General features: G+C 56.2%; 1 protein-coding gene across 1 annotated transcript in view; it reads right to left on the reverse strand.

Moving 5' to 3' along the window:
• Positions 1-222: 222 nt before the first annotated feature.
• The window catches only part of LOC105703071 (insulin-like growth factor-binding protein complex acid labile subunit), a 91658-nt gene continuing 77051 nt past the window's right edge, over positions 223-14829 (reverse strand). The window contains exon 3 of the mRNA XM_012431164.2: positions 223-2025. Within this exon, the coding sequence (XP_012286587.1) occupies positions 454-2025 (1572 nt within the window). The 3' untranslated portion in view covers positions 223-453. The remainder of the gene's footprint in view (positions 2026-14829) is intronic.

The following is a 14829-nucleotide window of genomic DNA, read 5'->3' on the forward strand; positions in this document are numbered from 1 at the left end:
CTCCGGGGACCCGGTGAGGCTCGTTCCGGAGGACGTCCGGGGGCGCTGGCGCCTCGGGGCCCCGGGTCCCGGATTACGCGCGGTAGGTGCCGATGCCGTTGCGATCCCGGTTGTCCCGGAGGTCCTGGTCAAGGGCGTCGCGGAGCTTGTCGGGTCTCGGGGGGGGTTTGGGGACGTCGCGGTCGCGGGCGCGGTCCCGGTAGTGGTGGTAGTGGTGGGNGGGGGCTGCGCGGGGGACTGAGGGGTGCGCCGCAGCGAGTGGTCGGGGTGGTGCCCCCTGGAGGGCGCGGCGCCGTTGCCGGCGCCCCCCCTGGGGCCGGGCAGCGTCCCCGGGCGGCGCATCCGCCGCGCCGTCTCCCCGTCGATGTAGGTGAAGCCGTCCGCGGGGGTGGTCCCGCCGTGGGGCAGGAACCAGACGCCGCCGGTCCCGGGGCTCGCCGCCCGAAGTTCTAGCTACAGCTCCGTCACGGGGATCGGCTTAATGCCCGCCGCGACCTGGGCCTGCTGGTGCTGGTGCTGCGCGTGCGCCGCCCGCACTATGTACTCCTCGTCCGAGAACGTCTTCTGGTACTCGTGCTCCTTCCTGGAGATGGCCCGGTTCTTCCACTTGTAGTCCTTGAGGGCGTCGCGCACGCGCCGCCGGCAGCGGTAGTAGAGCACCAGGGCGAGACCGGTCAGGAGGGCCAGGCCGGTGGCGCACAGCGTCGCCAGGAGCGCCTGCTTCCGGGGGTCGGAGAAGGCGCAGCCCAATTCGTCGGCGCTCATGCCGCGCAGGGCGCGGCCCCGCGACTCCGCCGGCTGCGCGCACACCACCGGGCTGGCGTTCCGAGGCGCCAGCACCTCCGCCAGCCACAGGAGGCCGCAGTCGCACGCCACCGGGTTCTCGCTCAGGTCCAGCCGTCGCAGCTCGCCCCACGCCACCAGGGACTCGGAGAACGTGGTGAACGCGTTGTCCCGCAGCATCAGGTGCCGCAGATTCGGCAGCCCCGCCAACGCCCCGTCCTCCAGCACCGAGAGTCGCTTGTTGCTGTTCAGGACCAGTGTCTCTAGGTTGGCGTTGTCGGAGAAGGCGCCGCGCTCCACGGTCGTCAGCAGCTTCGCGCCGGAGACGTCGAGCTTCTTTAGGTTGGACAGGCCCTGGAAGGCGCCCGAGCGCAGCACCGGGAAGGCGTTCTGGCCCAGGGTGAGCTCCTCCAGCCGTGACAGCACCGCCAGCTGCCGAGTCGGCACCTCCCTCAGCTTGTTGCCTCCCAGTTTCAGGGTGCGCAGCGCGCCGAGCCCCCGGAACGCGCCGTCGCTCACGTTGTTCAGGCCCGCGCCCATCGCGTCCAGCACCGCCAACCGCTCCAGGCCCTTGAAGGCGTCGTCCGGCAGCGTGGAGAACGCGTTCCAGCCGATGTGCAGCTCCGCCAGGGCGGTCAGCGGCGCCAGCGCCGGGGACGGCACCGCCCGGAGCTGGTTGTCGTCCAGGTACAGCACCCGCAGGGCGGCCAGCTTCCGGAAGGCGCCCGCCTCGATTTTTGAAATCCGGTTCTGCCCCAGGTCCAGCTCCTCCAACTTCGTCAGCGAGCCGAACAGCCCGTCCTGCAGCGTCTCCAGGTAGTTGTCTCGCAGGATCAGCACCGTCAAGGACTTCAGACCCTGGAAGGTGCGCTCCGACAACGCCGAGATCTTGTTGTGTTTCAGGTGCAGCTCCACTAGCTGCTTCTGCGCCTCGAAGCTCCCGTTCGGGATCGTCAGCAGGTGGTTGCTGGACAGGTCCACGTTCCTCAGGTCGCCGTAGAACTGGAACGCCGCCGCGTCCACGTTCTTTATCCGGTTCTCCTTTAGGACTATCCGCTGGATGCTGGGGTTCAGCGCGATCGGGATCACGTCCAGGTTCGCGCCCACGCAGGAGACCACCAGGGTGTCGTCGTCGCAGGTACACCCGTTCGGACAGAACTCCCTGCCCTGGCTCACCGCCACCGCGCCGAACAGCAGCACCACCGCCAGGAACCGGAAGACGCCCACCTCGCGCCGGGATATCTGCGAACGGAAATGAAAAAATTGAGGTTAGTTCCTAGAATTTCTGAAAGAGGAAGGCGATGCCGCCCTGCTGGGCGACGAACTACCGCAACTTCCGCCACACCCCGGCGAGAAGAAGCCACTCCCGAAGTTCGCACACGCGAGGCATTAAAAATGCATTCGAATGCATAAATTCTATCGCAGGACGAAAATTGTTCGCGGTCTACTCGAAACTCGTTGCATGAATTGCAGAGAAGTGGCCCGAAACTTTCTCAAAAGCGATTCGTCCTCGACGCTTTGGCAGATAGCTCTTATCGGGTACATCGAGTTGGGTAAGAAATTTTTTTCAAATCGAAAACGAGGAAAGCGGGAGCCGAGCTAATGGTCCCTGACGAAATAGTTACGGTTTAGTCGAGTTTTGATTTTTCCGCAATAGCCGCTCGATTTGTCCGCGCGGGGACGTCCGGTTGATCTCGCCGAAGACTTTCCTCCCGGTCCAGCGACGAGTATTCCCGTCATGTAGCTCGTCCGCTTCGACGGGTCGCGCGCGCGTTTTCGGACACGTATTACCGCTTGCGGTGACACGGTCCATTCCGACGGACACGCGATGTCACGGCTTATTGATTTACGACGGCAACGAAGGTATCGTCATGTCCCGTAAAGCCACTTCTTTATGCGAAGTGCGAGCAGCGATCCGTTTCGTCGGTCCTTTGGCATGACGCGCGGAACGAGTTCCCCAGATAATACCAACTCGTGAGATAATTACCGGGAGGTTATTTGGATACTTCCCAGCCTTTTTGGGTTAAAAAAAAAGGGAATATACCGCCTCTGTATTTTTCCCCGGTGAATAAGGAACGCGTTGGCTCGTGGTTCGCGAGCCATCTTGTCGAGGTAACGACGCGGCGTTAGATTTCATTGCCTCCTTCGACCCTCGTGCGTTTCCCGGAGGCGAGGGTGCAGCCACTGAAATAAATGCGGAGGATTTATTGCCCGAGACAATGAAATCCAGTCCCGTGGTCCCGGTTTTTAAGGCGGACGAGATTAATCCCGGGAAGCCCGGGTGTATTATCAAGAACGGAGCGCGGCGCCGGGAAAGAAACGCGATCCGACCAATTGAACGGACGGCGTCGCTTCTCTGCATTTAATGCGCAATAACGACCGTCACTTCTGAAAGTCAATAATCGTAATCGTTGACAAGCTACGAGGGGAGGCTCATGAATTATTGGAAGCCCGAGGAGAAACGATTAAAGTCCGACGACGAGAGTCGAGCTCCGGTTAGCCCGGAAGTCGAGCCTGGATTCTCCCCCGGTCGAGATTGGCCGGATTCGATTTTTAATAATTAAATAATCAACGAGGACCTCTCTTCGGGGATCGCCAGGTTTTAAGGTGCCTGGCCCTGGATGAAATAAATCCAAGGGGCGAGCTAATCCACAGGTCGGATCTCCCGGTTTTAGAGCGAGTCCACCTCGGATAAGGTTACCGGAAGGTAGTCAATTGCCTTTAATGGCTATCTATTTCCGATAACTGCTTGCTCCGATTGGGCCGCGGTAATTAACTAATCCGTCAGGTAAATTTAGTTAGACGATCCAGCGCCCCCGAGATCGCAATCCCCCCGTTAAAAGGCCGAGATTTACGCCCGAAACGAGCCGCGCTCCGAAATTCTCGTTGCGGGACGCGTCAACGCGATAACGAAATATTTATCCGCGGTATATCAGCCCGGGGTTTCCGTTAATTCGCGATTTAACGAGCGCAGGAGAGCCGTCCGGTGGATCTCGCGGGGCGCAATCAGCGCCGGCACGCGGATCGGCGTCGGCTCGGACGCGGAATGCGGAAATTGCGACGACACTCTCCGGGATTCGAGCTCCTCGAGCGAGATGGGTAGAACGGGGTAAAATCGTCGCTCCTCGTCCCGATGTCTGGAGTACCTCGATTTCGACCCCCCCGTGGACGCCCCCTCTCCGCGGCTGATAACGCACGGCCGTGGTTCCCCGCGGGAATCTCTCCGCCGGCGACCGGAGAGGCGGTATTCCGGTCGATCGCGATCGTTGATTAATTTTCCCCGCGACACGTAGTCGGCGCCGAATTCCGAGGATTTCGGCCCGTGATCGCCGGCACGCGCGTTTGACAGGCCGCACCCCCGCGGGGCGTCGGGGCGTCGGGGCGTCGCGCTAAAAACAGTATGTCATTAGAGCGGGATTACAGCATCCGTAATACCGGAATTCCTCGCGAGACTATGCGCCTGACCCGGTTCGCCGACTACATCCCGGGAATTACGGCTTTCCGCTCCTGATTCAGCGACAATTTAACGAAGGCCAGACCGTGCCGCGTACTATTTACGAAAATCGCGCCCGCGGATATTCATCTCGCGGCGGCCGAGGCAAGAGTCGACGTCCCTCGTTAGACCCTTTTTCCCGCGATTTATTATAACACCCAAGTCGTCGTTCAATCGAGGGATGAAAAGTCCGGTGAAAAATGGGAACGGAGCACTGGGGCGAGCTCCTTATTTTTTTTTTCAATCTTAGGATTTTTTCCCCGACTTTTGAATTCTTCCCCAGGTGGACGGGGGGGAGAGACCTCTTTTTTTATCCGCGTTTAGTTTCCAGACTCCGCGGATTCGGGGGCGGATTATCGAGGATAGACGCGGCGATGTTCGAAAGAAAGGCGCCTTTCAGAGGAGTGCCCTCGCACGTGTCGGTGATAGCGCGCGCCGATAAGGTGATGTCACCGCGGTACAGGGAACGGGTTATATTTATCCGGACGTGACGGAGCGCGGCTCCGATTACGGTCTCCGGGAGGAGGATTCTGGGGATATTGCGATAATAATCGCGGGGTCGGATAATCGTCTCGAAAGTTTGTTTCGATATAGCGGTCGCTTCGAACGCGCCGCGCGCCGTGCGACAGTCGACGCGCTCGGTCGGACTCCGTCTCGCGATCGGGAGTCCGCGTAATCCGGCGCGGATCGGCCGTTTATTCCCCTTTCCGTTTCGCCGGGCCTCGGCTTCTTCCCTTCCCCTCCTTCCTGCGGATCGATTCGCCGGCGTTGCGACAGAAGTCCCCGGCAATCATTTTCATAATGTTTTATTCAGGAAGGATAAAGCCTTGGCCGCCGCTGCTTCCGCTGAAATCCCGCCCGTTAAAGGCTCGTTCTACAACTGGCCGGATCGACGCTCCCGAAAGCGCACCCCCCTCGCAAAATACGTTATTAACGACCCGGGAACTCCCGAGTCTTTTTCCCGGGTCATCCCCGGAATCGTTATCAATTTCCTGGGCTCTCCATTTTTATCGGGCGCGTATCGCGCCCACCCCCGCCTCGACTTTCGCGATTCCGAGTCCTTTACGAGGACGACGGTGGAAGAGTCTCAAAGAATCCATCCAGCGGTCGGTTACAAAGGCTCGTTTAACGATAACCCGCCATGGCGCGTTATCGCAGGAATTACAAGATGGCGAATCGCCCGAAAGGTGTCTTCCCGTGTACTTTATGGACGGTACTAAATTAAACCAGAGCATGGCGCGATGTCGGTCGAATGTGTCTCCACTTATCGTGGACACTAATCACGGCCTGGATGATAACGTCGTGCTCCCTCTCCCTGCTTCTCCCCTCGTCCAGTGGAACAGGTACGTCGGAGCTATCGCCGACTAATTACTGCTTACAAATGATATGATTTCGTAAATTCGGAGCTGGAGATTCATCGCGAAATACCGGAATTATCTACGCATTTATGCGGTCAGGGGGTTGGAAATTCGAAATATGAAACCAAGATGGCGGACCATTTCGCTCCCGGCTTGCCGTGGGGTAACGTTGGGGGAGTGTTAGATATCTCAGCTTTGTTGCTTTCTTGGCGGATGTTAAACTTGCGTTATTAAAATCCGATAGAAGCCGCGCGTTTTTCGAGACGCGAGCCGTACGTTAGATGTGCGCAGGATGGAGATTGGACACGGTGGAGGGAAGCTGCGCGGGAATTCCGGGGGCGAGGGTGGAATCCTGGGAGCGACTGAAATTTTCATGAAAATCGGTTAACCGGGCGTAATCCTCGACAATAAATAATCCCCGGGCTAAATAATTCCCTGTATCCCGTCTCGCTGCGTTATTTCCGCGTCTCGTCGGCCCTCACCCTCCGATGGTACGGCAACCCCTTTCAACCGCGCTTTTGAGCGGGCCCTTCGTGGAATGAAACCCGACGTGACCCTTCGCGTTTCCGCGCGGAGGAAAAATCGCGGATTTCCCTTGAGGCTCTTGCGGCGAGGGGGAATTTTTTGAAAATCGGAGACTCGAGGTCTAGGGGATCTCGATTAAGCTCGTAATTTAACCCGTGGCTTTTTAAGGAGGTAGAATAATTTTCTCCCCAAAGTTGGGGTTAAAAAGCTCGCCGATCGACCGGGGTCGCATCGGATGCGTTTTCGGAGGAGGAAAAAGAAGCGCGATTCGATTCCCGACGGGCGTATCGAGTCCTCCTTGATCGCTCTTCTTTTCTTCCAGCTTCGGCCCTCTCTTGCGAGGTTTCCCACGAAGCGCGAAACTTTAACTGGCCCTCTCTCTCGCTCTTGTCACTCCTGACAAATCGTCGCACCACCCGGCGCGTAATATTTTTCAAGTTGGCAGCCGAGCTTTTTGCCGACCTCGCCGCGACGCCGGGCCCTTCCTCGAGGACTCCCTTCTACTTCCTCTTCAACTTCCGAAGGGGTGGAAGGATCTCGAAGAAAAAATCCCAGCGTCCCTGGAGGGCTCTTTTGGGGTCGCTCCGAAAATTCACCCCCTAACCTCTATTTTATTATCCTTTCGAGAAATTATTAGCAAAACACTGGACTTGACAATTTTTCTTTCAACCGATCATCTCGACAGGTATAGGATAAAATACCAAAATAAGAAAATTTCCGCGGATTCCCCGTTTCTAGTAAGTGGAGAGACGAGGTCGTCGACTCGCCCCCGTTACTAGGGGTGAGTTAGCGCGACCGACGCGGCAGCACCCCTTACTTTTTCCTCGTCTACCTCTTCGGGGTGAAACCGCGGAAGAAAGTCAGGCTCGCTGGCGGCATCCCGACGGGACTCTTCCCTCGGGAACGAGTGCTCAGCGGGAGAGAAATAAAGGCCGGACGTCCAGCCCGGAGCGGGGTGGGTGCGGCCGCTTTGCGGCCGGCAAAGAGTCCGACGCGGGGGATGGATTCCATTTCGCCCGTTTACGCGGAATTCCGGACGGACGTCGGCCGGAAAAACGTCGACGCGGACGGGACGACCCTCCCGCCGTGGCTTTCCACGCGGATTCCGCGACGAGGGGGCGCGGTCCTCCCCCACCCCTTCCGTTTGCCATGCACCCGAAAAACCCGCGAAAACTCGACCCGGTGCTCTTATCACCGGCGGCATCCCGAATTTCCGGGGATTTCGAGTCCGAGGACTGCGGAACGGATATCAAGGCTTATCAGTGATAAGCGATAAGGCGCCTCCTTTCACCCCTTCTCGCCGGAGGGCGAGGAACTCGCAAAGCCGAGCGTTATCAATGCGGCCGTTCGTCATGCTTTTCGTGTCGCCAGGAGGGGGGTCGAAATAAGCCCCCCTCCCCCTTTCCTCCCGGAATCTCCATCCCGACTCCCAGGCGGGATTCCCTTTCGTCCCGATTGCGGAAAGTTTCCGCCCCCGGGAAGAGATAGTCGCGCCCCGCGGAATTCCCGGGCGGCAAAGCTTCGAGACAAAGCCCGAGACAAAGCTTCGATAAAAACTTGTGCGAGTGACAGTCATCTCCGTTTTTCATCCCCCACCTCTCGTGACAAAGCGTCGCTCGCGAGTGATAACGCTCGCGCGAGTCCTCGCCGGCGACATTCGAGACTCGCGCAAAAAGCTCGGCCTATCGGTCGATCCGCGGGCTCAAACGAGCGCGTCCTTTTAAAAGCGGAATCCGCGGTAAGAGGCATTCCGCGCTTTGACGGCCGCGAGTCCGGCCGCCACCCTGCTTTGACTTTGTGCGGCCAGGCCGCACTTCAAGAGTCGCGCGCTCCGAGTAACGTCTAATTCAGGTTTCTTCTTTGTGAAATTTCAATATTAAAAAAAAAATGTATTTTTGGTATTTTTGTTTGGAATTAACGAGGGACGAAGGTGTTTCGGTACTTCGCGTGCAAAAGCGAAAGTGGTGAAATATTAGGAAGTTAGTAAAGAGAATTAGAGGGAGGTTTCTATATTTTTTCCATTTTAACAGGGCGAAATGAAATTTGGAGCGAGGCGAGCGGGGATTCCGCGCCTCGCCGCCGCTCGAGACCCGATCGACGTCCGCCGACTGATAATCCCGATAACGAGATTATCGGACTATAAACGACGTGGCGAGGATTTTGCACCCCCGGCGGGGGGCTCGACAAAAGCGGAGCTTCCCGTGCCGGAAGCGGGAAACGGGACAATTACGCGGCGCGCAAAACCGCGGAATCCGCGCCTTAATCCGCCGCCTCGGCGGAACAATAAGGGGACTCGGTTAGGGGCTCTCCCCAGGGACCGCCTTTTGCCCCGTTTCCGCTGTTAATCCGATTGCCTGGAAGAAGAAGAAGAAGAAGAAGAAACGGAGGGACGACCGCGGCCGCGTCGCAAAAAGCTCGCCGCCACCTGGGCAGGGGTCGCAACCCCTCGTTGCGATCCCAGGGCGATCTCGTTATTATTATTTTTTTTTTCAAAAATTCATCTTCCCTTACCCTGAGGAGGAAATGGATGCCAAAAATCGTCGACAGCCCCCGTTCAACAGGTACCCCTCGACGACCCCCAGCGGAGACGGGGCCCGCGTTAAAAAGGACCAAAGAGGGGTCCTCGACCAGGAGAGTCGTCCTCGGAGGGGAGCTCGGCCTTTCTGGCGAAGGGCCAAAGGCATTACTTTCGACGGGAGCGTCGCGGTAGCCCGAATGAATATTTAATCTCGGCATATCTCACCCCGGCCGGAGGATGATCGCGGGCTCGTCTTCGTCGCGGATCCTTGGGGAGGAATTCCTGCACGGGAGCCAATTTTCCTCGAAGTTAGGGGGCGGAAAAAAGGACGATAAATCGGGGTGGACGTAGGCGTTCCTTCTGGACCTCGTCCTTGTTTCCGGAACCCTCTCGAATAAAATTCGGCGCATCCTGGAGCCGCGGGGATTAAATTAGGGCGGCCTCTTCAGGGCTGAGTTTCCGCGGTTCCGTCTTCGCGGAAAGTTAAAAGCGACCGCGGCCAATTATTTGACTTGGTCGGCAGTTAGGGGGATACTTTCCCGAGAGGGAACTTCGCCGTCTCCGCGGGAGCTCGCGTTCCCGGCGCGGAATTCCGCGCCTGGCCGGAGGACCAATTACGTCCAGGGTGGCGCGAAGGAAAGAGAAGAGGTCGAGCAAAGGGAGAACGCGATCGATCGCCCTTGGGGCGGTTCCCGTTGCGGGAGAGGAAATTGAAATCCTAAATCGATCCCGATCGCCTCCTCTATCGGGCCGAAGGCGACGGCCAGAGTCGAGGGTGGTGACGCCTCGACTGGGGTATCTTGCGACGTCGTCCCCCGGGACCCGGGACTCCTCGTTCCGACGGCGGTATGTGGTCCCGATATGGCCGCGACCCACTTTGGGGAACGGCGATAGTAGGTAATCTAGTGGCACGCAAATCTCGTCGGAACCCTGGTCCCGGCTGATCCAGGGGACCAAAGTATCCCGATAAAGACCGGCGCGGGAACCAATCGAGATAAAGTCCCGGGGTCGCCCGATTTGTGGCCAACCCGGGGAGGAACGTTTCTTTTCGAGGCTAGGGTCGGAGGCATTCGAGCGACGAATAATGACAAAACGTCTTGGTGGCAAAATTTGACAGTCCTAACGTCTCATCTCGCGGATGTCGACGTCGGCGGAAACGCGTCCAGGTGACTCGGCGATCGAATTATTTGCTGCCTCGTCGACCTCCTCTCTCTTGGTCCATTCGTCTCCCTTTCCTCCTCGCCGCCTGCGTCTGTTTACGAATCTTGCATTACAACGCGCCCGGGGAACGAGCTCGCGTGCTGGGGGTGGGGGGCTCGCCCCCGGCCTTCGGGAGAGCATAATGGCTCGGCTGACATAGCGGTTGGCTGACTGGTACATTATTAAGTAGTTGAGCGCACGTGCGGTACGAAGTGCCGTCAGCCTCCATCCGGAGGCAGCCTGCATGGAACCCGCGAAAATTTCTAAGGAAAAGGGGTCGAGACGCCGCGACGACGCCCCGAGACGCGGTCGATGTCTCCGGCTCCTTCTGGACCGCATCCGGTACCGCAAGGGTTATCGATACCGCAATGGGTACCGGATAGAGTACCGGATAGAGAATCTGGAAAGATGCCGCACCGGACCCCGGATCGACCAGGGACCAGATAGACGTCTCAATCGTTATCGAAAAACCTCGGTCGATAATGACCATGGGTAATTAAGAGCCGGACCAGGCATCGTTCAGACGCGAGAATTAAGACCGACGTCGGGCTTGGAAAGGAAGGCTGGATGATCGAGGTGGGGTCCAGACCCCGGGATCCAATCTTCCAGTTGACGGACCCATGCTGGTCCGTGGGCTGAATAATGACCCTGAGTCATGCCCAGACAGGAGATATCCATATTGGCCGGATGATTCGATCCTGTTCGTGTGATCTTTTTACGTCGCTTCCTAGAAGGGGTCCACAGGTAAGATCCGCATCCAATGAGGTGGTCCAGCAGATCTCGTCTTTCGTCTCGATCCACGTGTACGGTAAAAAATTCCCCGTTCCTGGACCTGCCAACCCAGCTATGACCGAGTTCCAGGAAGAATCCGGGAGTTTAATGGCTGGGATTTTTGGGGATTGGGAATTTAATGACGGGACTCGTCTCGTGGACGACGCCGAATTTCTCAACCGCGATTTCGAGATCCACGGATGCGTTGGTCGTTCAATTCGGAGATTGGAGGGTCTCGAGATGGCGTATCGACTCCTCGAGATCCCAGGGAAGCGCCAAGACATCGGGCGCGGATTCTGGACCGGGATGCCGGGGAAGATCCGAATGGGGAAGGCGGAGGCGTCGGAGACGGCGCCGACGTCGGCGCTCGTTGTGCACCGGAGAGTAATCCGGTGTGCGGTGCTCTCGAGCTCTCTCGGTAACTCCTATCGAGTAGACACACCAGACCGGAATACTCGAGTTCAATTTAATTTACGCCCGTAACTTCGGTCCGAGGATTACGTCCAAATCGGGGATAGGTATTCCGGATTCCTTGACAAAGCGGCGAAATCCGATCGCCCCGCAAGGCGCGTCGAGGCGTCTAGGAGATCCCCCAAAAAAATGGTTATTCATAATCGAGATTACAGCTTGTACCCGTGACTGGAAGAGATTGATAAAAGGGGATGACGTCGCCGATATCAAAGGCAAAATTTAATAAGGTACCTTGATCGGTGATATTCTCGGATTTTTAATTACCCCCTCGCTTTTCTCCGGAAGCGATCATCTCGCGACCGGTAATTCAATATGGCGGCGCCAGAGACGCTCGGGGGTTAGGGGAAATAATTACGGGTCGTCAGGTTCCCGATGCGTTCTTACACCCCGGGACCCGGTAGCCACCGGCAATCGTTATCCGCATAATCCGGCTAATTATCACCCGGAGCTAACGGCGAAACAACGGGGCTAAACGACTTCCACATATTGCGCCAGCCCGGCGCGCAATTAGAGCACATACGTTCGCGGGAGCAAGTGCGCCGTCACGGTGCTCCATTTATTCCGGGCACCCTCGAGCAAGACTTAAACTCCGCCTTTGATCTCGGGGATCTCATCGCGCCCGTCAGCATCCGCAAGACGGAAGATGAGACGGATCTCGAAGCCCTGATAAGGTATCGTCTGCGCGTGGTCCATAAATTAACGTAAAAATTAAAATTCCTGAAATCCCTTCCTGGGACGTCTTTAAAAATTGAGATGTCACGACGCCTCGAGGACGCCCTTTGATTTTTCTCAAAAAACCCAATTTTGGAGAAATTCATCGAGAGGCGAAAGGAGGCATCGCGACGTCTCATTTCGTACAGGTTCCCTAAATTTCTGAAAAAAAGATGGAATTCCCGAAATCCTTCGCAGGACGTGGGCGGGTCCACGGGTCCTCCATCGACGCCCGTCGACGGCGTCCCGGCGGTCCCGCGGGAGATTACGCCTCGCCTCCCGTAACGAGTGGACACAGCGGGGCTGGAATATTCAGATCCCAATCAGTCCGGCGTCCGTAATGCGATTAAAGATTCCCGGACGGTCGCGCTTTGGGCCGACGCCTACGTGCGTCGCGGCGGTCGGCTCGATAGCGCGACTCGAGGGTGCACCCGGGCCGAGCGGGGCGCACCCGCGATAATAGAGTCACGTAATTAAAGTTGTTCCCCGGCGGGCCGGGAAGGGTTGAGAAGGATCCGGGGGTGTCTCCCCCGGTCTCGTTACGGCCCGGGGGTGGAAAGGGATCCGGGGGCGCGAACGCGTGGCTCTTCCTGAGCTGACGAGTCGGAGACTTCTCGTTGCGCGTCTCTCCCAGAGGACGCGTTTTTTACATCCTCCCCTGAACGACTAAAAAAATATACCTCCCTCTAATTTATCCGTGTAACTATTCTTTTCTCATATTTTTTACTCTCTCCATGTGTCCAGTATTTCCAGTATTTTTAATACCTATCGAGAACCCTCTTTGGAATTTTCTTACCCCCACAGGGAACGGATTTCTATCCTCTGGTATTTTTACAAGTCCATCATTTAGGAGGAGTATAAGAACAAAAAATTTTTCTTTCTTGCGGAATAAAATAGTAATCAATTAACAATCGATTTTATTGAATCGTGCTAAAATGGCAATGCCGACGGTATATTATTTTTACCTGGGTTTCAAAAGGAGAGTCGACTTTCGGGCCGGGGTCAAGACACAAAATGAATTTTCTTTTGACGCGGCACGTCCGCGAGGTGTACTTGTACATGGATTTGCCGCTCGGCTCGCCTCTGTATCCTCGTTACCCGCGCACGTAGGTCCGTGTACTCGCGCGTACACGTGCAGGTACGCGGAGAACGTGTTCCTCCGGAGTGCGTTTTCTCGCTTTTGCGGCCCAGACTTCCGCCCGATCTCGCTCGCTTCTCGAAACGCTTCGAGAGCTAAATAATGCGGCGCGGCTCTTTGGCGGAAAAAAATTTGCGTCCCGATTACGCCGAGTAATCAGCCTCGCGCTCTCCAAGACTGCATCCAAGCCCGATGCACTCGTTAACTGCATTTTCCCTCGATGCATCGACACGACTGTAATTTCAAACCGCTGTTTGCGAGGCCGCGGAAATACTCGAGCGTGATTTTTATCATCCAACAGGTGTAATTACTCCCGTTCCGCGGAATCATGCGTTTCTGACTCCAGCATCGCGTTTTCGCTATTTTTCTTGGTATATACCGTAAAGAAGAATTACTACGTATTTCACGAGACCGATAGAGTATTCCCCGTTTGAAGTGGTCGATTTAACGAGAAAGAAACGATCGCGAAAGAATCCAGGGGGATTTATTCATCGGCATTTATTTAGCCCGGCCGCCCTTTAAGCCGCGGCAAGAAGGTCCAATTACTCGGCGAGGCCATGTAGGCATTACGGTCATTACACCGCGTATTTATGGCTTACTTTATCAACCCGGTCGTCAGGCAAAACCAGCAGAACCAGTCCTAATGCATGGGACCTTCGCATTCATGCGGCATGCACCTCATAGAACCCACCATCGGGTCATATCTGCGTATATTTATGGTAGAACTTTGCGATAAGACTCGCGATAACGCCCTTCAAAAATATTCCGGCAAGAAATTAGTTCCTAATTTTTTTCCCCTCTTATTCGGATCGATAACGGCCGATATTTTTCCGGAAATTCGGGTCGACTTCCGGAATATCGAAAGGCATTCGGGGCACTTTGTTGAACCAACAGCGACGAGCCCCACCGAAATTGGGGAAGGCGCCTCCACTTCGCGGGGGGGGCGCGTCATGTACCGCTCGCGATAATGCAAAAGTTCGGAGAGTGTTATGTTGTATAACATTAGAGCAACATTAACCGCGAGGATAGGGGGTGGGACCGTCCCCGGGTTGGATTACAAATAGTGCACCAAGTATATCAGGAGCGGAGTAATTCCATCCTGTCGCCGTGTCTATAGTGATAAGAGCCACTTTCGGACGACTTTGCCTTGCAGATGGATACCCGACCGGCCGGTGTAGAAATCTCGCGGTCGAGTCGCGATTATGTCACGTGTCGGCGCAATAACGTCAATCGAGCCAGACGAAGCGATAAGACGCGATAAAACGTGGGAAAATATTTTTTTTTTGATAATTATAAATTACTTCAAAGTATTTTTATTTAAGGGTTCATGAATAATTTATCAGTAAATTCATCCCCGATGTCGTATGACGAGGCTCATCCAGAGAAAGAAAAATTCGACCACGGATCCCACCTTGAGGAGCGCTCTTAGGCTTGACACCTTTATTATCAGCCCATAAAGCCGAAGAGATACATCACGAGGACTCGGCCGGCTCGAGTCGCAGGAAGCGTCAGTCGGAAACGGCATTACCTTCGGATGAATTCACTTTCTGGACAAATTGGACCGGGTGGAAGCGCGCGTTAATTGAAATTACCCGATGGCAGCGTTCGACCACCTGTAGGGTGGATTTATTTAAGGGGGCCGGGGATCCGGGGCGAAGGAAAAAGTTTCAGTCTGCACTTAGGGGCGTGCTTAATTTCTAATTCCAGGTAATCGGTGCCTCGGAGAATCCAATTCATGCTTTCGGTTCAAAAAAAGAGTTCCTGAACATTTGTTACAGGGATCGTTTTCATTTTATTCCAAATCTTGGGATGGGGTGGGAAAAAGATCTCACCCGCTTCGGAGGAATTCCAGGGGTCAGGG

Source organism: Orussus abietinus, unplaced genomic scaffold (assembly GCF_000612105.2).
Source record: "Orussus abietinus isolate OABI.00-Male unplaced genomic scaffold, Oabi_2.0 scaffold65, whole genome shotgun sequence".
Classification (NCBI taxonomy): Eukaryota; Metazoa; Arthropoda; class Insecta; order Hymenoptera; family Orussidae; genus Orussus; species Orussus abietinus.